Source organism: Pygocentrus nattereri, chromosome 5 (genome assembly GCF_015220715.1).
Source record: "Pygocentrus nattereri isolate fPygNat1 chromosome 5, fPygNat1.pri, whole genome shotgun sequence".
In the NCBI taxonomy this organism is placed as follows: Eukaryota; Metazoa; Chordata; class Actinopteri; order Characiformes; family Serrasalmidae; genus Pygocentrus; species Pygocentrus nattereri.
This window is the reverse complement of record NC_051215.1, coordinates 22,753,783-22,778,335: the sequence shown is the minus strand read 5'-3', so window position 1 is coordinate 22,778,335 and position 24,553 is coordinate 22,753,783. Positions and strand designations below refer to the sequence as shown.

General features: G+C 39.8%; 1 protein-coding gene across 1 annotated transcript in view; it reads left to right on the top strand.

Moving 5' to 3' along the window:
• Positions 1 to 24,553, top strand: part of plpp4 (phospholipid phosphatase 4) — a 163,029-nt gene that overhangs the window by 87,945 nt on the left and 50,531 nt on the right. The window contains exons 4-5 of the mRNA XM_017694051.2: positions 7,463 to 7,526; positions 11,117 to 11,241. Coding sequence (XP_017549540.1) covers positions 7,463 to 7,526; positions 11,117 to 11,241 — 189 coding nt within the window. The remainder of the gene's footprint in view (positions 1 to 7,462; positions 7,527 to 11,116; positions 11,242 to 24,553) is intronic.

Here is a 24,553-nt window from a genome sequence, read left to right as displayed (position 1 = left end):
CAGGAGAATGAAAAAACATATTTTGCTCTTAATGTAAATCAGTAGAACCAGAATATTTTCCAAGTCATTTTGGGCCATTTCTTTTGGTACATTCATCATAAAACTTCAGGCAACAGATATTTTCTGATTGTCAAAAACTGTAAAATGACCAACAGAGATATGAGTTTTTCTTCCAACAGCAGTGATTATTACAGTATCCATGATATGGTAAAATGAACTTTGGCATACTGTATTCACTTTTATTCTGTTATAGCTCCTGTTCGTAGTAACACAAAGAATAGATTAATTGCTGTTATTGTAATAGAGTTACACAATGCTAGTAGAATAGCAGAGCACTGATTCTGTGATATGGATGGTTAAAGTGAAGTATGTAGCTACAGTAGACTGCAGTCTGTTTGGAGGTGATTTATTCCTTTCATTTTCAGAAAAGAGGAGCCTCCTATATCACAGTAACATCAAGATAAACTTGTTATTTACTCAAAGCTTAGTCTTGTTTCTAGTTCCACAATGAGCCCTGAGCACGAGGACCAGCTCACAGCTGTAAATCTTGCCCTGTTGTATATCTAGCTATTTGATTCATTAGAAGAAAATGAGAGAAGCAGATCCTTCTAAATTGGACGGCTGACTCCAGTTTGGTTATGTAACTTTTCCTTATGATGCAACTGCCTGGAAAACAAGGCTAGAACTGACAACTCCCGCAGTTTTTGACTCCGTCTCATTTTGAAAACCGATTTTTAAAAAAAAAAGAAAAAAAAGTTTCTGAATAAGTTTTGCCACAAGGCTGAGGTCTACTGTTACAACAGACCAAAAAGCATGAATCATGACATCCTTACAGATGTTCCCTAAATGAAGAGAATGTTGGTGCGTGAAATTAAGTGCCTGTTCATGCCTGTGAAGCTTTCGTGCCTGTGAAACCCTTGCTGGAGTCGAGTGAAAACATAGCAGTTCATTTTCAGAGTTTTTTGCTCTGGATCGGGGGGCAAACTGAACAAGAGTGAGTTTCCCCAAAGTAGAAGAGTGAGGGGGACAGCCTAACGCAGGGGAAATGTAGCACAGCATTTTTATGTAGTTAAACAGATTCAAGTAGAATCTGCTTCTGTGGCCGGATTCATGAAAATGTCTTAAGAAATAAAGGGCCAATCCCATTTCACCCCTTGCCCCTACTACTTAGCCCTACCCCTCCATTTAACGTGTCCTCGTCTAGGGGTAGGGTGTCTGGATTCTTGTTGAGATAGAGAGCTGGGTAAAGTGTTAAGGTTACATGACCCTCCAAATGGTGGTTTTTCACAAACTCACTCCAAAGTGTTATGAGAAAAAAAAAAGACAAACTGGCAAGACGGCTGCGTGAGCGACCAAAGAAACACAGAAATGTGAGAATTTTCTCTGTTAAAAAATTACGAAAACCATTGTTTTATCTTATCTTACTGTCGTTTCAATGTGATTTGGTCTTTTTCTTCATAAGAAGCATAAAAAAAACAAAAAAAACCCACACTAATAGAATGCCGATGTCTTGATAGCTAGTGCTAAATTTCCCATTCCACCTCTGATACCTGAAGCACCAGAATGTAACTGCTGCTCCATTTAAGGTGGAATGGGAAAAGAAGCTGGTGAAAATCTGACTTCAGCTTCATATCACTGAAGAATGGGGGGTGGGGGGTGGGGGTCAGTGAGGAGCTGAACTTTACCCTCCTCTGCTGTCACTGCAGACGGGCAGGGTCGCGTACAGAGCAGCGCTAGTAGCTGTTAATGAAGTGATGCTCTTTTTATTTGAGGGTCCCATTTCAGAGGAAAGATTTCAACCGCTACCCTATAACTCAGTTCCGAGGAACAGGTGACACTTGAAAAACAAGGGGTAGGGGTAAAAATAAGAAATGGGACTGAGCCGAAGTCGTCTTCTATGTGTGTTTTTTTCTTAACTACATTCTTAAAAAAAAGTTATGATTTTGCAAGTAACTTCTTAAGAATTATCAAAGTTTTTTCTTAACTGTTTTCTTAAGACAAATTCTTAAACTTAAGAGAGCCTCACACTCGTCTCAGGCTGTAAGAGCTGACAAGGTGAAAATCTAAATTTATCAAACTCGGCACTGCCTTTGCAGCTCCTCATCCTCTTCTGTTGCTTTCACTGTCACTCCACATTTATTGTGTCTTCCAAGGATGTTTTTTTTTTTCCTGTTGGCTGTTTCTTCCACCATCAGCTCTGGGGTTTGTTTGCTGAAATGTTTTAATTATGTTGATGTTTCAAATGGGTTAAACTAAATAACGGAAATAACAGTTAATGCAAATTTATATATATATAACATAACATATAACATATAAATATAACGAAGCCAAAATAAGAAAAGAGATTTTCTTAAGAAAATAAAGGAAATAATTGAGAGAATATTTGAAAACTTTGAGATTTTTTTGAGAATTGCATTTAAGAACATTGAGGCCTAATTCTCCAACTGTTCTTAAGAAAAAATTCCTCTTAAAACCCACTTACGCAGTTTTTACGAAGACTCTGACATTCACCAGTGTTATCTTATGTGGGGTTTGTTCTTAGGTAAGAACAGAATCCACATACACCCAAGAGCACAATGGTGGGAACAGTTCTGTGCTTTAAGAACACGTCAACAATCTGACAGACTTTTTCTTAGGATCTTTCTCAAGAATGTATTTAAGATGAAACTTAGGAAAAGAATGGTGAATGACACCCATTCTTATGAACGTCTTAGTATTTGTCTTAAGAACCTTCGCAAGTTTTTTCTTAAGAAAGCTTTTGTAAATCCGGCCCAGGTTGCCTTCTTGTATTGCTGTGGTAACATCATCTAGGAATTGTGACAGTAATCAGACAGATGTTTCTCCAGATTCACCTTGAAGACTGTTTTTATACAATGAACAACATTTCTCATTGTAATTGTATTTGATTACTGAGTTGTGTGTGTACATGTGGCATAATTCACTCCTCTATTAATCTGATCTCCTCTTGATGTGTGTAATATAGCAGTGTTTAGAAACAGATGAACAGCTCAGAATGAGTGTTAGCCAGGCTAAAGTACAGCATCCACACAGTGGGGTTGGTTTAATATGCTGTTACAAATAAGCATCCCAAGATAAACAGTAACACCAGAAAACAATTTATATATTGGAAATTTTCATTCATCAAAAACATAATGACACCATGTCAATAAAGTGTCTCAGTTTTATGATGTTATTTTCTGATCTATGTTGTTCGTAAATGAATTTTTCAGGGTTTGACAGAGCCTCTTTTCACTAATTACATTTATTTTGATTGAAGTATTTTATGTTTTAGGCTGGAAAGCTTGCCTCATTCAAACGACATAGAATTGTACTCAATGTTGTTTTGCAGTGATTCACCAGACACATATCTAATGAATATTTAAACCCACCCCCCCAATCTGTTACAATTAACACTATAAATAGGTAAGTTGTACGGTTTGCACTCTCATCGCTTTTAGCTGAATTTTTCATAAATGATAGATGATTTTTAGTAGAGTTTTGTTTGTGTAAAAAATTAGGGCTGGCCTGAACAGCATTTTACAGGCTTTGAATACCTATTGAATTCCTATGAATCGTTATGAGTACTCGAATGCTTGTTCAAAATGCCACCTCAAAAAACATAATATTGACATTTCATTTAACCATAATATTAAGTATGATTGTTTGTTATAGACATTATTTCAGTCTTTAATTTGTAACAAACACATTCATACATTCCTTTGTATGATGGATGCCCCAAAGAGGCTGAGTCAGATGTGCTGCAACATTATGTCAGTCAGATAAAGAGACAGATGTGCTGTAACATTATGTCAGATGAGAAGACAGATGTGCTGTAACATTACGTCATATGCTGAGACAGATGTGCTGTAATGTTATATCAGATAAAGAGACGGATGTGCTGTAAAGTGGTATTGGATAAGGAGACAGATGTGCTGCAATGTGATACTGGATAAGGAGACAGATGTGCTGTAATGTAAGACTGGATAAGGAAACAGATGTGCTGTAATGTGATACTGGATAAGGAGGCAGATGTGCTGTAACAGTAGACAGATGTGCTGTAATTTTATATCGGATGAAGAGACAGATGTGATGTGATGTTATATCTGATAAGGAGACAGATATGCTATAATGTTATGTCAGATAAGGAGACAGATGTGCTGTAATGTTATATTGGGTAAGGAAACAGATGTGCTGTAATCTCATGTCTCCATGGATTTCCACTGACACAAGTAGCTACAGATGTTTAAGATGTGATCATTAAAAATCTTTGTGATGTGTTTTCATGGTTTAGCAGAATTACTGAATGAAGCTAACTGTATATACCACTGATGACTCCAAGTTCAATTCCACAGAAAGTGAAATAACTGATAAAGTCTTGCTCTAGAAGGTATTTCACAGAGTTTTACACTACATTTGTAAAGATTTGCAACCTTTTATTTCCTCTAGTAATCAGCTAAATTGATTAGCTATTCTACTATCTGTGTATGTCTCCATCTTTTAGCTCTGCGGCGGCTAAACGAGCAACTGAGGATGCTTCTTTACCTGAAAACCCTTCAACAGACTAAGCCACAGCCCAACAAACTAACATGCCATGGACAAGTTCTCTGTGTTGAAACGCTGTTTGCCACTTTAGTACCATTTAGTAATCAATCAATCTCGTTTCTGTCTTTTATGGCCATCATTAAGTAATTGCCAAAAAATTCTCTTTTTTTTTATTCAATTTAAGAGATCCTTATTAGTCCCATAACAGGGAAATTTCACCTCCGCATTTAACCCATCCGTGCAGTGAAACACCACATTCACCCTAGTGAGCACACACACACTAGGGGGCAGTGAGCACACTTGCCTGGAGTGGTGGGCAGCCCTATCCACAGTGCCCAGGGAGCAGTTGGGGGTGTCTCACTCAAGGGCACCTCAATCACGTACTGTCGGCTCACAGGATGAAACAGGCAACCTTCTGGTCGCAAGGCTGGTTCCTTAACCTCCAGCCCACGACAGTAATAACGGAGCCAAGTCTAGTTCTTTTCAGTCTGAAGGGTTAATAAAAGACAATGTTTCTGAATATTATGTAAGAAAACAAGTATCAATGCAATTAAGAAATACTCAAGTATTCATCTTGTTCAGTCTATCCTTCATGAAAATATGAACCTTGCAAAAATATTTCTAAAATGACCAAAAACCAAAATATGTTAGATTGCATAAGATGGTACAAAGGTGATTATTTCACTGCCTTTAATATTTCCATTAGTGCTGTTAGAGGATGCAGATGCAGTATATGTGTATGTCCTGGTTTCTCTGGGCGATGTTATTAAAGCTAACTGTTTAATAAGCAATCAACATTATAGCTAGTGGCAGAGGAGGGAAACAGCTGTCCCTTACAGTACCTTTACAGTATCTGATTAGCCAACCGCTGGGAGAATTATTAGCTTTCTGTGTTCAGACATCACCATTGACATAAATCAGAGTTCCCTCAGCTCATTAACGGCCATGCTTATCAGCCATCAATGTTTCTCTTCTTTTCCTCACGATTACTGATGGGGTGATAGATTATGGTGCTGCCAGAGTTTGAGAGACAGCTGGCAGACTCATTGTTATTCAGGTGTAGTCAGGTGAGGCACCAAATATTTAACAGAAAATTACACCTAATCTTTAACAGCTAAATGTTAAATCTGATATTTCAGGAATTAGTGTGTCCACACTTTACATTCCTTTCAGTAGACTTACTTTCAGTTAATCACAGCTTGAGTATCTAAACCTGGATTAATCACAGTCTAAGTGTCTAAACCTGGATTAATCACAGTCTAAATGTCTAAACATGGATTAATCGCAGCCTGTTTATCTAAACCTGGATTAATCACAGCCTGTTTATCTAAACCTGGAATAATCACAGTCTAAGTGTCTAAACATGTATTAATCACAGCCTGTTTATCTAAACCTGGAATAATCACAGTCTAAGTGTCTAAACATGGATTAATCACAGCCTGTTTATCTAAACCTGGATTAATCACAGCCTGTTTATCTAAAACTGGATTAATCACAGCCTGAATATCTAAACCTGGAATAATCACAGTATAAGTGTCTAAACATGGATTAATCACAGCCTGTTTATCTAAACCTGGATTAATCACAGCCTGAATATCTAAACCTGGATTTTACATTGCTTTTTACATTGCATAATTTAACTAATAGAAACCGACCAAATCAATTTGGAAATCACATCTTGTTACTTTTACATAGAATACAATTGGAATCATTGTTTTCTTTAACATAATGGTACATGTTAAAAAGATGCTGTTATGATGGTGCTATTCTAAAACTTCATAGGTACAATTAATCATTCTGAATCTGTGAAAAAATTTTTTGCTGTGCCCAGAATAATGTAGAGCATCTAACAAAATTAACATCCAGAACATGTTATATTTGAAAATTGTCAAGAAATGACTGTAAATGTATAATTACAGAATATATTTTATTTTTTAAGAAGTTTTATATTTTTAAGAAAAATAGTTATATTTATATTTATAGTTATATTTTTAAGAAAATATAAATATTCAAAAGCCAGCATCTCTTATTAACTTGCACATCTGTGAAGGCACCATTAATGCTGAAAGGTACATACAGGTTTTGGAGCAACATGTGCTGCCATCCAAGCAACGTCTTTTTCAGGGACATCCTGCTTATTTCAGCAAGATAATGCCAAGCCACATTCTGCACGTGTTACAACAGCGTGGCTTCGTAGTAAAAGAGTGCAGGTACTAGACTGGCCTGCCTGCAGTCCAGACCTGTCTCCCATTGAAAATGTGTGGTGCATTATGAAGCGCAAAATACGACAGCGGAGACCCCGGACTGTTGAGCAACTGAAGTTGTACATCAAGCAAGAATGGGAAAGAATTCCACCTACAAAGCTTCAACAATTAGTGTCCTCAGTTCCCAAACGCTTATTGAGTGTTGTTAAAAGGAAAGGTGATGTAACACAGTGGTAAACATGCCCCTGTCCCAACTTCTTTGGAACATGTTGCAGGCATCAAAATCAAAATGAGTGAATATTTGCAAAAAACAATAAAGTTTATCCGTTTGAACATTAAATATCTCGTCTTTGTAGTGTATTCAATTGAATATAGGTTGAAAAGGATTTGCAAATCATCGTATTCTGTTTTTATTTATGTTTTACACAACGTCCCAACTTCATTGGAATTGGGGTTGTAAAATGTCCTAATATACCTTCTGGTGCTGTTATTATTTAATAAAAGACAAGCGATCTAAACTTAGTACTGCAAATTAAGATTGAAAACATTTTCTTGGTGAAAATGCTCTCAGTCCAGATGTTTTCTTATGACACGTTCTTAACAATTTGTTGAACCACTTGTGTGTGTATATTGATGGTGAACCCTGAGGCTGTTAAATCGAGGTCCTTTATACTGAATGTTATCATTTAACATCCTGTCTGTCTTCTGCTCCACAGCCGTGTCTCTCGCATTGGCACTGAACGGCGTCTTCACAAACACCATCAAGTTGATAGTTGGCAGGTAATAGTATAAAGTGTCTGTATGCCTTTCTGTTTGTGTCAGCGATCATGCTTGTCCCATTTTAAAGTGGGCTCTTCACAGATGCAGTTTTTTTCTGTATTTGAGTTATTTTACAGTATTATTGGATCTACATGGTAAATGTGAAGAAAGCTGTTAGACGTTTTAATGATACCAAGCCTCATTCTGTGTCAGAGATCGACCTCCTGTCCCGCTCAACATTACAGGAAAAAAAATAAAGACATGAATTTCAATTGTGAATAATCACGTGTTTTTAAAGACACTTCACGTGTTATTTTGTACACATGGAAAATGTGATTATATGTGGAAAATGTATGATTGTGTGAAAAAAAATATGATCACATTAAAGACATAATCACATGAAACAGTGTATTATTAAGTGCAATTAAAACATGCGATCACATGAAAACATGATCACATGAGAAGAATCAAATATGGAAAAAGGATGTTATCAAATATGAAAAAAGGTTATCACGTGTGAAAAAAAACAGAAAATGTAAAAAAAAACTATTAGATGTAAAAAAGTATATGATCACGTGAAAAAAAATAACAGATTGGAAACACCACACAATCACATGTGACTAATGTCTTGTCGGATATGAAAAAAAAACATGCACAGATTTAGAAAAAGCTTGTGATCGTATGAGGAAAAACCTGTTCTCACATGAGAAACGTGCAGTTGTGTGAAAAAATACGATTATGTGAAAAAAAGTGATCACATGAAAAACACGTGTAACCAACAACAAAACAATATAAAAAAATGATATATTTTTCATATATATATATATATATATATATATATATATATATATATATACATACCCACACACACACACACACTAGAGCGACGAGACATGAATTGAGCACTCAATCAAACCCATGTGTCAAAAAAAAACAAAGTGTATTAAATGTGATTTACCAGACACACAAACAACCAACAAATACAAAAATTGTCCCAAATCCTTTTTTCTTCAGAAAATGAAGTCCTTGAGTCCAGCTTTACAACTGTACAAATAAGCTTTAAATAAGGAACAGTCTCACCGGTTTTGATCCAATGATGGAGGAGAACGAAAGAGAGGAAGATGAAAAGGAATGACTGGAGAAATATATAATCCACAGGAAAACGAAAAGCTGTTGCCCAGAGATGTTTTCCTGTGCAGTCTGTAGTAGTATGTTCAAACTGAAAAAGAGTATTGCCTTGCCCAGTAGCAAACTGAAGGGTGGTGTAAAGTCTCCTCCTAATAAACATACCAGTGATTCTAATCAGCAGCCCAAATAACAACAATGGGGCTTTAAACAAACAAAGCATGGGGTTAGCATAATATGCTAACAGCTACTTCAAAGAAAACCAACACAATTCATCCTAAATACATGAAATTGGTTCTAACAAAAGAAAACACAAAACAATACTCAGACCAGCGTAAGAAACACAAGTTTCCTGGAAAAGGAGACGATTGAACACGGCATAAAGTGTTGGAACCCAAACAGCTTTTTCCTATTTCCTCTCTCTAACCTTTATACTTGTTCCTGCCTCAAGGAGTCAGAACAGCTCATAGCTCACCCCTGAGGCTGGAGTGGCAATGCCATGCCGAAAATGGCACCTTCTTCACTCAAAATAAAAACGTGACCATGGTGGTTACACATGGTCACGTGAAACAGCACATTATTATTAATGCGAGTAAAATGTGACTGCAGGTGAAAACTTGATCACATAAGAAAAAGCATGTGATCTCACGTTATCAAATCAGAAAAAAACATTATCAAACATGAAAAACTTCACAAAATGTGAAAAACGTGCTATCAAACATGAAAAAGCGCACAATCTTGTTCGAAAAAACAAGTGAACAATGTGAACAAGTGAAAAATTTGCAGTCACGTGAAAAATGATCGTGTGAAAAAAGTCATCACATGAAAAACACATGATCATGTGAAACCTGTTATTATTAGTGCCATTAAAACATGATCACGTGAGAAAAAGCATGTGATCTTGTGTTATCATACATGATAAATCATGATCACAGGTGTCTGTCTTGTCAGATATGAAAGAGCACGATCGGATTCAGAAAAACGTGTGATCGCATGTGAAAAACATGCCATCGTGTGGAAAAACACATGATCACATGTGGAAAACATATGATTACAAGCCATTTCCACGCATAACGTGTCACGTGACGACACATTACTCACATAATAATACACTTTACATGTGAAATATATGACATTTTTCTGTAATCCAGAAATCAGCAGCAGCAGTGGTCAATAAACAAACAAAACAGCATTAGCACAGGCAAATCCATAATCTGACCAGAAACATAGACAAAGGTCAAAGCTATAAACACACAGGGACCAGAGGAATAGAGCTTAGCAACCCAGCATACAGCAAATTAGTGAGCTACAGGTGTGAATAATGATCAGCAGGAAGTACCGGGCAGAGCTACAGCAGGTGTGGGTTCATACACAGTAGAAGAGCCAAAGTGTTTCCCCTCTGAGAGACTCCAATACAGTTTTTGTTCAAAGCTTTTAGTTTTAAAAGCCATGGAATCTGTTTCTTTTCGTATATTAAACTAAAGGGCCCATAGCCTATACACCCATCTGCCATACCATTAAAACCACCTCCCTGTTTCTGCACTCATTGTCCATTTTATCAGCTCCACTGACTGTAGCTCTGCAGTTATAGACTGTAGTCCATCTGTTTCTCTGCTTTATCGTCTTGTTCTTCAGTGGTCAGGACCCCCCAGAGGACTCTCACTGAGCAGGTACTATTTGGGTGGTGGATCATTCTCAGCACTGCAGTAACACTGAAGTGGTGGTGGTGTGATAGTGTGTGTTGTGCTGGTATGAGTGGATCAGACACAGCAGTGCTGCTGGGGTTTTAAACACTGTGTCCACTCACTGTCCACTCTATTAGACACTCCTACCTGGTCAGTCCACCTTGTAGATGTAAAGTCAGAGACGATAGCTCATCTGCTGCTGCACAGTTTGTGTTGGTCATCCTCTAGTCCTTCATCAGTGGTCACAGGATGCTGCCCACAGTACGCTGCTCACAGGACACTGTTGGCTGGATATTTGTGGTTGGTGGACTATTCTCAGTCCAGTAGCGACACTGAGGTGTTTAAAAACTCCAGCAGCAGTATCTGATCTACTCAGACCAGTGCAACAGACCACCACCACGTCAGTGTTACTGCAGTGCTGAGAATGCTCCACCACCCAAATAGTACCTGCTCTGTGAGGGTCCATGGGGCTCCTGACCACTGAAGAACAGGGTAAAAGGGGGCTAACAAACTATCAGAGAAACAGATGGACTACAGTCTGTAACTGTAGAACTACAAAGTGCAGCTATAGAGTAAGTGGAGCTGATAAAATGGACAATGAGCGTAGAAACAAGGAGGTGGTCATAATATTAAGCATGATCGGTGTAAGTTAGTCTGCCATCTGTGGTAATCAGCCGTACGTCATAGTGATAAGAAGAGTTCAGCTTGAAAAACTTCAATTCCTTCAGTGCTTCATTAATCTTCACCAGAATGTTGTGCACTTCTATAAACTCAGGCTTTGTCATCTGCTGCTGTTTGCAGGCCAAGACCGGACTACTTCCATCGCTGCTTCCCTGATGGCCAGATGAATGCCAAAATGCTGTGCACAGGAGAGCCGGACATGGTATCCGAGGGCCGCAAGAGTTTTCCCAGCAGCCACTCCTCCTGTAAGTGTCCGCTCACCACTGACAAGCATCACACACAGCAGCTCCTGTTGAAGGATGAGAAGACTGGACTGCTGTGACACATTAATGTATTTATTCCTGTAGCATGCTCCATTCTGAAGGCAGCTGCTGAACTAGTCACTGCCTTCAAAGGCAGCTCTCTTGTTGGACAGCATTGTAACCCAACAGGAACCTAAGCAGTGACTAGTTAGGCAGCTGAATCAGTGAATAAGGACAGCTCCGAACGTGCAGCAGTTGCTTGGAAATTTGTATAATAAAAACAGGCCGCTTTAAGGAGCTGTATCTGTTATATATACTCAACTCGGCACCTCAGAAAAATACAGATAATCATACTGTAACGGGGAGCGAGGAGGCGGACACATACGCTGAGGTAAGCAAGATTTATTAGGGGCAAATCCAGGGTCGTGGTCAAGACGGTCCGGGGTCATAGAGTCAATACGGACAGAATCAGGTACAGACTTGACGAGCAACACAAACCGTTCTAACAACAGACCAAAACATCCATCAGAGACCAACACATCAAACAAAGACTGGCATACACAAGGGGCAAACACAGGGCTTAACTAACACAGGATAACAAGGCACAGGGAGGACAAGGAGGCACAACACAAAACGACGCCAGATGAGAGACGACCAGAGAAACAGGACGAGGAAAACAAGAACGAATGACAGACCACGCAATAGACAGGGGAACAGGCACCAGGACAGAAACAAGAACAGAAACAGGAACAGAAACAGAAACTGGAACAGAAACAAAAGGAGACACAGGAACAGGAACAACAACAGGAACGGGAACGGACACAGACACAACAGTAGGGAACAAAACCACACCAGTGACAGCAGAAGGTAAAAACAAAGGAACAGAAACAGGAGGCACAAAAGGAGGAACTGAAGGACCATGGGGAACAGAGACAGGAGAAACGGGAGGCACAGAAGGACCATGGGGAACAGAGACAGGAGAAACGGGAGGCACAGAAGGACCATGGGGAACAGAGACAGGAGAAACGGGAGGCACAGAAGGACCATGGGGAACAGAGACAGGAGAAACGGGAGGCACAGAAGGACCATGGGGAACAGAGACAGGAGAAACGGGAGGCACAGAAGGACCATGGGGAACAGAGACAGGAGAAACGGGAGGCACAGAAGGACCATGGGGAACAGAGACAGGAGAAACGGGAGGCACAGAAGGACCATGGGGAACAGAGACAGGAGAAACGGGAGGAACAGAAGGACCATGGGGAACAGAGACAGGAGAAACGGGAGGCACAGAAGGACCATGGGGAACAGAGACAGGAGAAACGGGAGGCACAGAAGGACCATGGGGAACAGAGACAGGCGAGGGCGGGATGGGTGGGAACAAAGGGGCTGTAAGGTCCACGGGGGCAGGCGGGCCTGCTACGACGTCTTTGACTGCCGGTAGGTCCGGAGGCGCGGCGACTGGCGGCGGGTCTGGAGGTGCGGCGACTGGTGGCGGGTCCTTAGGCGCAGGCTTGCCGCGGGGTGCGTCCACGGGATCAGGCTTGCCGCAGGGTGTGGCCATGGGATCAGGAATGCCACGGGGTGCGGCCACGGGATCTGGAACTCCGGCTGGGTACATCTTGGTAACATTGGGACATGTCGAACTCGGGCTATTTAGAAACAGCCAGAGTTTCGTCCCAACGGAACAACCACATACTGGAGTCTCGCTTACTCGCTGCGTCCAAAGGCGGCCAGTCTTTCTGTAAAGCAGAGCGAGGAAGCGGACGCATGTGCGGAGGCAAGCGACTTTTATTGAGGGCAAATCCAGGGTTATGGTCAGAACAGTCCAAGGTCATATAACCAACACGGAGAGATTCAGATGCAGACATGACAAGAAACAAACAACCAAACAGTTCTGACAACAAAGACCAATACAGCAATATTGAGAGATACAAAGACAAAGGGCAAACGCAGGGCTTAAGTAACAAAGGGTGCATGAGGGACAGGTGAAAACAATCAGGGGCGGAGTCACGAAACGAGGGGGGGGGGGCTAGAAAAACCAAAACAAAAACGCACGTGGACAAGACTGGGAGGGGCCAATCGTGACACATACTTGTTTGTGGATCATTTCACTTAATTCACTGTCCTCATCCACCTCAATGAACCCACTTTATTTCTAACACACAAAAGATAAAAACGATGTATAACTTCGTACAAAATGTGCTCAGAAAAAAAGGACCGCACATGGTCTGTGAAGCGGCCGATATGCATTTTATTTTATTCATTCTCATCTGATTTATTAGCTCCTCGTCTGGAATTTAGCTGTCATTGTTCACCTCACACTGATGTGACTGTGATAAGCACAGCAGTACAAGACAAGTAGAGCAGGTGAAAATAAGCATTTGTGGTATTTATTTTTATATCATTTTATTTCTGAATTTCTACATCATCCAATGTGTTAAAGCATTTTTTGTTGTTTATGGAGAACGTCAGTTCCAATGTTTCCACCCATCCATATGCTCGGGAAGTGAACTGCTTTCAGATATTCGGCGCCATTTTCTCCCTGCTCCTCTTCCTCAGCCCCTCAGACAGCACCTCTCCGCTTACAAACGGCACTACTTAACAATGAACAGCCAATATTTTAAACTGGACTCTCTCTTTTTAAAGAGCTGATGCATTTACACAGCTAGCCCGAGATTTGGTCAAAATAAGGCATCAGGAGGTCAGGCAAACTTTCTCACCCTTTTGCCTCTCAGTGTAGTTTACAGACGATGACTGAGTATCTGAATTAGTCTGAGCCTCAAAACATTTTTCTTTAGGTTACAGATTGAATCTAGAGGTCTATCCAGGGGTCAAATCAGGCTGGAGTGCACTGGAGCAGAGCTGGTGGTTCATGTGAATGACAAATGTAGCTGAGCTCCAGTTTGTGAAATCTGTTTATTAGAGACGCATGATGGTGAATTTTTATGGCAGATGCAGATTCTGATTCTTGTTATTCAGTATGAAGCACACACTATAATGGACTGAACACACACATTTCCAGACCTTTCTATCAGCAAAACTTCTAGTAAAACTGGCTCTTAGCTGATTGTGTGTTTTGTGAAAATCTGCTGATTCCATTTGTGTTTCCCTAACCCCTTAAATGTCCAGGGCCCAGTTAATTATACACTTTTAGAACCTAAGAGTGACGTTTTGATTTGAAGTATTTACTGAAGGATTTACTGAAACACTAAAACATACACAATAAAGCTCATTACAGGCTTCAAATGTCAGAGTTTAAACTAGTGCTGCCATCAGTGTTTTACCCAATGTGGGAAAGTCAATGTACACCACTGTTAATGTCCACCACTGTTAGACTGGCACTCACTGTCTTCCACTCACACTGCATATCCAATAGAATGGCAGAAATTAGCATTATTGTACTGTAGTGTTACTGTAGTGTTACTGTAGTGAAGGGTTCTAGTGCTTGGTGTTAGAACAAGTGAGGGAATAAATTACAATGACAGCACTTGACTATCTCGCCTCTCCCTCTCCAGGCCTTCACTCCACAGTGACTTCACGCTCAGTTTGATGTCAGAGGGGGTTCAGGGGAGGGTCTGATGGGTTTGCTGTGATGTAATGTAGTGTTTTAAGTGGGACGCTGGGTAAGAAAAGCTCACTGTAGCAGAGATTCTAGGCTGGACGACCTGTTTGAAGCATCTGAATATTCAGGACTGAAGCCCTGAAGATGCAGCTCTAACAGCACCAGCACTGAGGAACAAAATACTGTAAATCCCATAAAAAAACTTAGTATTTGTCTTTACTTTACGCTCTCCAAGCTGGGACTGACGTTTCTGACAGTATAACATGTCATAAACACTACTTATAATGCATTATATTAACAATTCATAATGCATAATGGCTAGAAAGTGCAATTCATCATAATTCATTTTCATTCATATTTATAACCATGTTTATAATGCCTTATGAATGCATTGTAGCATGAAACTTTATATTATAAATGTGTTTATAGATGCTTACAAACGTGACGTTCATCGAAAGTGTTACAAGTCGAAGCCTTTATGGAACAAAAAAGGTCACAACTGAGGAACCTAATTGTCTGTTCATATAGTAGGCCTCTATTATGGCTTCAGAAAAATGACTTAAGAAAAAAATCTCGTTCCACTAACTTCCATTCAAAGTTATGAACAATTTTACAGTCTTCTGTAAAGTTACCATTTTGAAGTTATGAGCTTTTCTCACGACAGCTGTGATATTTCAGCAGATATTTTCTCGCATATTTTTAGCTGCTGATGTTTGAGTGTCGTTAAGTATATATTGTAACTTGTAATTCTACAGTCTTGCATGTGGGCAGGGTTGGACGCTGCACTGGAAGGCCTGTTAGAGCGAGTCTACATTAGTAAACATCATGGCCCTGCGGTGTGTAATGCTCACTTTAATAGCTTTCACCCACGCATGCATTCACTTTTTAAGGTGTAATGGGAAAATTTGAACAACAAGCTGAGGTGCCTGAATGTAGACTTAACTGTTGCACCTTTTCAGGTGGAATGTTTGCGAAGGGTTTTATGGCTACAGACATGGGGTGGAGCTTCTAAAGGAGCACTGGGAGGTTGGGGGGTTTGTTTTGCTGTGTTCAAATATCAATAATCGGTCTCCAGAAGTTTATAGTGCACCTTCAAGGATGTTGTCCATCATTTTAAGATGAGCAGCAGCTGTTCTGGGAAACAAGTCCCCTAAAAGAGTATGAATTCTGGAAATGCTGCTTGTACATTCAGTTTATTTTACAGCTGTTTGTACTATTGATTTACTATAACTGAAAAGAACACATATTATCCTGTGTCAGATGGTGGTTTTGGCAAATGGTCACAGGACAATGTTTGACAAACTGCTGTTTCCTATGAATTTAATTAAATAAGGCGATTAAAAAGAAACTGCTTAGGCGAATTAGTCTGGCTGGGTAACAGTTTAATTTGTTGCCAGGGATTTAGGAGAAATAACAAACGTCTGTAAATATGCAAAACATACCATTATCAAAAATAATACAAGGCTTGCTTGTAATTGAGCGATATTAAATCGGCTGTTTTAATCCGTTTGGGTGGAAAGTTGGACAGAACAGGCTGATGGAGAGCAGCGTCAGATTGAATTTAGAGATCGAACATTTGAACAAGGTGTCCCTGTGGGGGTCTCTACAGCAAGCCTGTCGTCTTGTTTGTTCTTGAAGGGGACTCAATAATGTCTGATGATTTTATATAACCCAGCCTTTTAAAAATGGGTGTGTTAGGCATCGTACTGAAGAGATCTCAGACAACAGTCACACTTTCACGGCATGTGATGTTTATAAAAGGCACCTCAGTGATGAAACGGTGTTAAAGCAAAGAAACACCAGAACAGAAAACATGACGCCTGTTTAACAGTTGCTTCGTAAGAGGTTTCCACCTGATGTGCTCATATACTGTTCTGTATAGAGATTTAAGGCAATTAATTACATTATTTAAAACCATTTTTCTTGGCAATAAGTGCTTTTGCTGGTTCTATCATATCTCATCAGAACAGAGACAAAGAAACATAAGTAGAGTACATTAACAAGAATTTCCATTTTTTGAAAATAGGAGCTGGCTAGTCTGAAGAACAAGTTTTGGTTCCAGATTTCTCCTGGCTGCTCAAACCAGGTACTGGATGGTCACTACAAATGACTACAAATAGCTCTTCAAGGGCTCTTTAGTAAAGACAGTGCCAAAATGCCAAATGTAGGTTTGACCTCTGCACCTTTTAAGGTGGAGCAGGGAAATTTGGACAAGAAGCTGAAGTGCCGAATGTATCTTAACCTCTGTGCCTTTTAAGGTGGAATGGGAAAATTCAAACAAGAAACTGAGACGCTAAATGTATCTTAACCTCTGTGCCTTTTAAGGTGGAATGGGAAAATTCAAACAAGAAACTGAGGCGCAGAGTGTAGTCTTGACTGCTGCACCTTTTAAGGAAAGTTCTTCTGAGCTAGTCTGAAGAACAAGTTTTGGTTCCAGATTTCTCCTGGCACCTGTGCTCACTGCCCCCTATTGTGTGTGTTCACTAATGTATGTGGGTGTTTCATTGCACAGGTGAGTTAAATGCAGAGGTCAAACACAGTTGGCCAATGGTTCTGAATTTTATCCTATTCTATGAGTAATGGCTCAAAGACTGGACGTTTAATATACTAAGATTGAGATTCTCATAGAAAACTGTTATAGGAGGAACATTAGGTTTGGACAGAAATTAGGAAATGCCCAGAATGCATCTAGTGTTTTTCACATGTCCTGTCACAAGCCTGGAAGGACTTTTAGAGAGCTTGACTGAGCCGTTATCAGACTGGACGTGCAGGCCTGATTTTGAACTCTAGTGAGGTGACAATGTGCAATAGTATGAGCTTCAGGGCTTGCGAGGTGAAGTGAGACGAAAACTAAATTCAGTTTTCCGCCATTGAGAGTCACACTGAGGCATTATTATGATGTACGACTGGCGCTGTATCATGTTGACTGGAGTGTAATGAATTTCTCCAGCTGTCCTACAGCCTCTGCATATGTTTCTAAAATCTCTGCTCCGCCTCAGTCCAGAGACAAAGACTTATAAAGACCTTAAACTGAACTCTGGAAGATTTCCCTTATTGTGTTTTAATGAGGACTCAACTACACGACAAATGACTGATTAATAGAATGTGCTTTCAAATCGATGTGAACAGGAAATCACAACACAATTCATTTCCATGTACCTGAGCGACACAGTATCATGGAGGGTCTCTGAGCTAGCTCTACATTAGAGGTGGGGTGTTGGGAGGGGGAAGTGGCACATCATATTATTGGTTATTATTATGTTTCCCCACCATACCTGTCCACAGTGATGTTATCAAACCTCAGAAAAGTTTTTAGAGATGGCAAAAATCCAAAAAAGTATATAGCTGTTTTCAGGAAAAAAAACTTGTTTTTTCTCCAAAATGGTAACTTTACAAGAGAAGTAAGAAACTTACTTTACTTTTAATGTAAGTCAGTGGAACCAGAATTTTTTCCAAGTCATTTTGAGCCATTTCTTTGAGTCCATTCATCATGAAATTACACATGATGTAAAGGATGACAGGCATTTTCAAATTATATCAAAAACTGAAAAACGTCAAAAACGGAGATACGGCGTTTTGTTCTGACAACGATATTTTGATTTAAACATTACAGATTACATATGAGTTGTACTTACTGTAGAAGGCAGAGGTGTTAACCACTACACTACACCAATCACATCCGATCAATACGTTTACATGCACTCAATAATCCAATAACTGCAGAAAATCAGATTTTGTCAGTAATCGGATCAACATGTTTACCTGCACTTGAGTAATCAGATAATGGACAACGTCGGGGTCTACATGAGTCAGACAGTAATCAGATTTCTGCTTTACAACCAGACAATAAACTCACAGAAGAAGACGTGACGTAAACGTAATGTAAAACTCAAACTTCATGAAGCGATATTTTTTAAACATCGCACCACTTTAAATATGAACATACGTCATCTGGAAGATAAAGAATTTTTAAATCCTTTATATGTGTTTTCAGCGCCGCTCCGTCAGTGTTTTGCTGTGTCTTGCTACATGCACCGTTTGATCTTGCGTGTGTGCAGACTGAGAAATCTGAAAGAAATCAGAGTAAGAGTTTACCATTTGAATAATCAGATAACTGCAGAAATCCGATTATGGTTGGATTATTGAGTGCATCACTTCATTGAGGAGTTTTGAGTTGCAATGGTAGAGCAATGTGACATGTCAAAAAAAAGAAACAGGGCGTCAATCAAAAAGGCATGTTGCATCGCAGCTCATCGCACTCTGCCATTTGCAGCTGGTGCAGATCAGCTTCACTGATTATAACAGGAGTGTTTTGGTTTTGTTGTTGATGCTTGATCGCATTGCTTGCTGTTAGGACACAGTGTAAAACTCTGATTATGACATTTTTTGAATTGATTCAGAATGTTTCCAGTGAGAATCGCAATGCATGTGAGGATGGATTATTTTTCCCACTCCCACCATTATTCATGTCTTATTTCTGCATTATATCAAACAATTCAGTAAATAAAACTTAAAGCCTCTCTGTTTACTGTAAATGATTCCTATCTTCCTCCTACCTGACTTACTAAAGCAATACTTATGTATGTCGTTATTCAGGACTCACATCATATCATTTTTGTGTAGAACCCCAGTCATAAGCACTGTAATAAGAGTGACATCCACTGTATTATTGTGTTGCAGAATAGCCTGTTGCAAAGCAATGCATTGAGTTTACTCCATTTCACTTAACTTCCTATATGAATAAAATATATTAGACTAAAACAATGTTGTTTTTTAGTTTTTTAGTTGTTTTTTGGAAATAATTGTGACGATATGTTTTATTCATATTGAAATGATATGCACATTTGAATCCATTGCATGACATTTTTCCACTGTACACTGAAGGGAACAGTTTAGCTATCTGGATATCAGTGAGAGAGAAAGAGTTGGACAGAAACTCTTTGTAGGGAACACAGGATGGACTGAGCGAGACATTGTCCTGAATTCTGAACGTGCCATGTGGGCCTGAATGCAGCAGCAGAATCTGCTGAATGTGCCAGAGGAACATTTTGAACCCAGGTGTGCCTTGCGTAGTTGAAATTGCCTCGATATTATTCAACCCTTTTCATCTCTGGATGTCAGCGCTTCAAAATTAATGTCGTTGCACTCACTGTAAAGTTTTCAACTCCCAAATTTTCTCCCGGCATCAGGCCAAATAAATAATCCTTGCTGCCGGAATGAAAAGAGAAACTCAAAATTAAACACCCCATTTTCACTCTGTGATATTCTCAGAGTCTCCAGCCGAGTCTTTGACCGAGTCAGAAGTTATTACTGTCATCTCTGAATTCATTTGCTCTTCCTTTTTTCACCTTTTCCAAGGACGGAGCGGTCTAATGCAACTTTCTGATGGCTTCTGTATACATCATGGTACATATACAGTGTATCACAAAAGTGAGTACACCCCTCACATTTCTGCAGATATTTAAGTATAGCTTTTCATGGGACAACACTGACAAAATGACACTTTGACACAATGAAAAGTAGTCTGTGTGCAGCTTATATAACCGTGTAAATTTATTCTTCCCTCAAAATAACTCAATATACAGCCATTAATGTCTAAACCACTGGCAACAAAAGTGAGTACACCCCTAAGAGACTACACCCCTAAATGTCCAAATTGAGCACTGCTTGTCATTTTCCCTCCAAAATGTCATGTGACTCGTTAGTGTTACTAGGTGTGCATAGGGAGCATGTATTTTCAATTTTGTAGTACAGCTCTCACACTCTCTCATACTGGTCACTGAAAGTTTCAACATGGCGCCTCGTGGCAAAGAGCTCTCTGAGGATCTTAAAAGACGAATTGTTGCACTACATGAAGATGGCCAAGGCTACAAGAAGATTGCCAACACCCTGAAACTGAGCTGCAGCACAGTGACCAAGATCATCCAGCATTTTAAAAGAACAGGGTCCACTCAGAACAGACCTCGTGTTGGTCGTCCAAAGAAGCTCAGTGCACGTGCTCAGCGTCACATCCAAATGCTATCTTTGAAAAATTGGCAAAGGAGTGCTGTCAGCATTGCTGCAGAGATTGAAGAGGTGGGGGGTCAGCCTATCAGTGCTCAGACCATACGCCGCACACAACATCAAATTGGCCTGCATGGCTGTCACCCCAGAAGGAAGCCTCTTCTGAAGTCTGTACACAAGAAAGCCCGCAAACAGTTTGCTGAAGACATGTCAACAAAGGACATGGATTACTAGAACCATGTCCTATGGTCTGATGAGATTAATTTTTAGATTAATTTGTTTGGTTCAGATGGTCTCAAGCATGTGTGGCGGCAGTCAGGTGAGGTGTACAAAGATAAGTGTGTCATGCCTACAGTCAAGCATGGTGGAGGGAATGTCATGGTCTGGGGCTGCATGAGTACAGCAGGTGTTGGGGAGTTACATTTCATTGAGGGACAGATGAACTCCAATATGTACTGTGAAATACTGAAGCAGAGAGCATGATCCCCTCCCTCCGGAAACTGAGTCGCAGGGCAGTGTTTCAGCATGATAATGACCCCAAACACACCTCTAAGATGACCACTGCTTTATTGAACAGGCTGAGGGTAAAGGTGATGGACTGGCCAAGCATGTCTCCAGACCTAAACCCAATAGAACATCTTTGGGGCATCCTCAAGCGGAAGGTGGAGGAGCGCAAAGTCTCGAATATCCACCAGCTCTGTGATGTCGTCATGGAGGAGTGGAAAAGCATTCCAGTGGCAACCTGTGAAGCTCTGGTAAACTCCATGCCCAGGAGAGTTAAGGCAGTTGTGGAAAATAATGGTGGCCACACAAAATATTGACACTTCAGGAACTGTCTCTTAGGAGTGTACTCACTTTTGTTGCCAGTGGTTTAGACATTAATGGCTGTATATTGAGTCATTTTGAGGGAAGAATAAATTTACACTGTTATATAAGCTGCACACAGACTACTTTTCATTGTGTCAAAGTGTCATTTTGTCAGTGTTGTCCCATGAAAAGATATACTTAAATATCTGCAGAAATGTGAGGGGTGTACTCACTTTTGTGATACACTGTATTTCCTCAAATAAAAACATTTGGGATGTTCTTTCTTTTTTAGTAAGGACAGTATTTAACAACCTGAAATATTTTTGTTGTGCAAAATAGTAAAACTTAAGTGACCCTTATTAGTCCCACAATGGGGAAATTTCACATCTGCATTTTAACTCACCCATGCAGTGAAACACCACATACATAGTAATGTACACACACACTAGGGGGTAGCGAACACACTTGCCCAGAGCAGTGGGCAGCCCTATCCACGGTGCCCGTGGAGCACTTGGGGGTTAGGTGTCTTGCTCAAGGGCACTTTAGTCACGTATTGCCGGCTCAGGGGATCAAACCGGTGACCTTTCGGTCACAAGGCTGTCACCACAGGTGGGGCAAAAAAGATTCTAAATCTTCATTCCTACAGGCTGAAGTTGGCTTATTATTAACCCTTTTTTTGTTCAGATTTTTTGTTCCACCTTAAATTGAGCGGTAGTTACATTCTGGCACCTGCATCACCTGAAAGTAAGTGCTGCACCATTTAAGGTGAAACGGGAAATAAATTACATATTCCAAATACATTTAGAATGCACTTAAATACATCCTCATTAGGCATACTATGAAGCCCTGCTGGTGACATACCATATAAAGAAAGATAATGCATGGCCATGACTTAGCAAGGCATGGGAATGAGATAATCAAGCCTTAACCACAGCTTACTCAGGCATGATCTCGTTCCCACACTTTACTAAGTCATGGCTACAACTTAATTTTCTCATACCCACACCTTTCTAAGTCATGGCCATGCATTAGGATCTGGTTCCCATGTGTTAAAATGGCGTGGCCATGCATTATTTTTATGTATACAGGATGTCAAGCAGGGCTTCGTAGCACACTGAAAAACTCTGCTGTTGTTTTTACTTAATTCACGCTGTTCCCTTCTGTTAATGATGGCCAGTTTTGGTCATATAATTCCTCTGTTAATGTTTCATCATTTTAATGAAGTTCCAAATTCTCTATCTCACCATCTGTCCACTTCAGTCCACTTCTGCTCTCACAGCCCTGAGCAGGACTGCAAACGCATCTGCATGTCCCAATAACAAAATCTTGCAGATTTGACTAAGCTGGGGAGCTATGGGAGTTTCAGTTAATGACTGTAGAGAGCCCAGTGCAACACTGATGACAGACTGTAAAAAAATGGGTTTTTAACTTTTAGGATTTAAATTTAGAATGTTTTGACTTTAAATATTAAGTTATAAGGGCCTAAATTACAGATTCTTTCTCTATTAACATACATTAAAATTTTTTTTTACAGTGTAGCTTTATCACTTGTGAACATGTCCACTGCTGAGGGAATCAATTATACATTAAAAGAGATTAATACTGAGATTATTAAATGGCTCATCACATTGATTTATCAGTCAACTCAGGCTTTAGCAGAGCTCAGTAATACTGAGATTAATAACTGATCACATTGATTAATCAGTCTACTCAGACTTTAGCAGAGCTCAGTAACACTGAGATTAATAACTGATCACATTGATTAATCAGTCTACTCAGACTTTAGCAGAGCTCAGTAACACTGAGATTAATAACTGATCACATTGATTAATCAGTCTACTCAGACTTTAGCAGAGGTCAGTAACACTGAGATTAATAACTGTTCATGTTGATTTATCAGTCAACTCAGGATTTTGCAGGAACTTCAGTGTTTCTAAAGAAACAATTTGTTGAGTTCTTCTTTGGAATCCATCTAATGAGTGTGTTTGCTGTTCATGCCTTGATTTCAAAATATTGAATAACCAAGCAAAATATTCAAACACACATAGGCAACTATTATGAAACCTGTCTTTACTAAATGCAATGTAGACTTAATACAGATACCTTTGCATATCTGTGTTCTGTATATGTATTGTCTGTTCATGTTTATGGCCTGGTTATGTCCATCTTACGTAGCAGGGCTCAAGTAAAGTGTTACTTAAATTTCCTTCTCTTGGACCCAATAATTCAGTCAGGCCATTAACAGTGATAAAACATAGCAATTGTGCTCAAATGCTGGCAAAAAAATATTGAACTCACCCCTGCTCATGACGCACTGGTCAGCTAAGGAGTGGACCAGCTTTAAAGGCAGACTGGAAGGTAAGCATATATCTTCCACTGTTTATGTAGCACTATAGTATAGAATATAAAATTAGCACTTGTGAGTCATGTTCAATGATTTGTTAACAATGTCCTTGTGTGACCGATGCTGAAGACCTGTATCTTTAGCCTAACTATCCAAACAAAGCTGCTTTATCGGTGATTGGTGGTCTAAGCTTGGCAGGTTCTAAATCAGTCCTGGGAAGTGTGATTTAATGAAACTCACCTCAGCTTAACTTGCTGAGTTCCTAGAACTGCACAGTTCAGTTCAGTCTGACTTCATGACAACAGAAACTTCAGTCATTACGTTTGAATGACATTTCAGTGTAGATGGATCTACTTTAACGCTGCGGTTTCCCTCTGGGATCAATATTGTTTGTTCATTCGGTCGTTCGCCATTTCTTTTCTTCTTTACTTCGTCCTTTCTGTCTTACTGTCTTTCTTTCTTTGTTCTTTCTTTCCATGTTTCTTCAGTTATTGCTTTTGTCATTTCTCGTCATTTCTCGTCCTTTCTTTCTTCTGACTTTTGTCCTTTCTGTCTTTCCTCCTTTCTTTCTTCTGTACATGCTCTCATCCCTTTTTTCT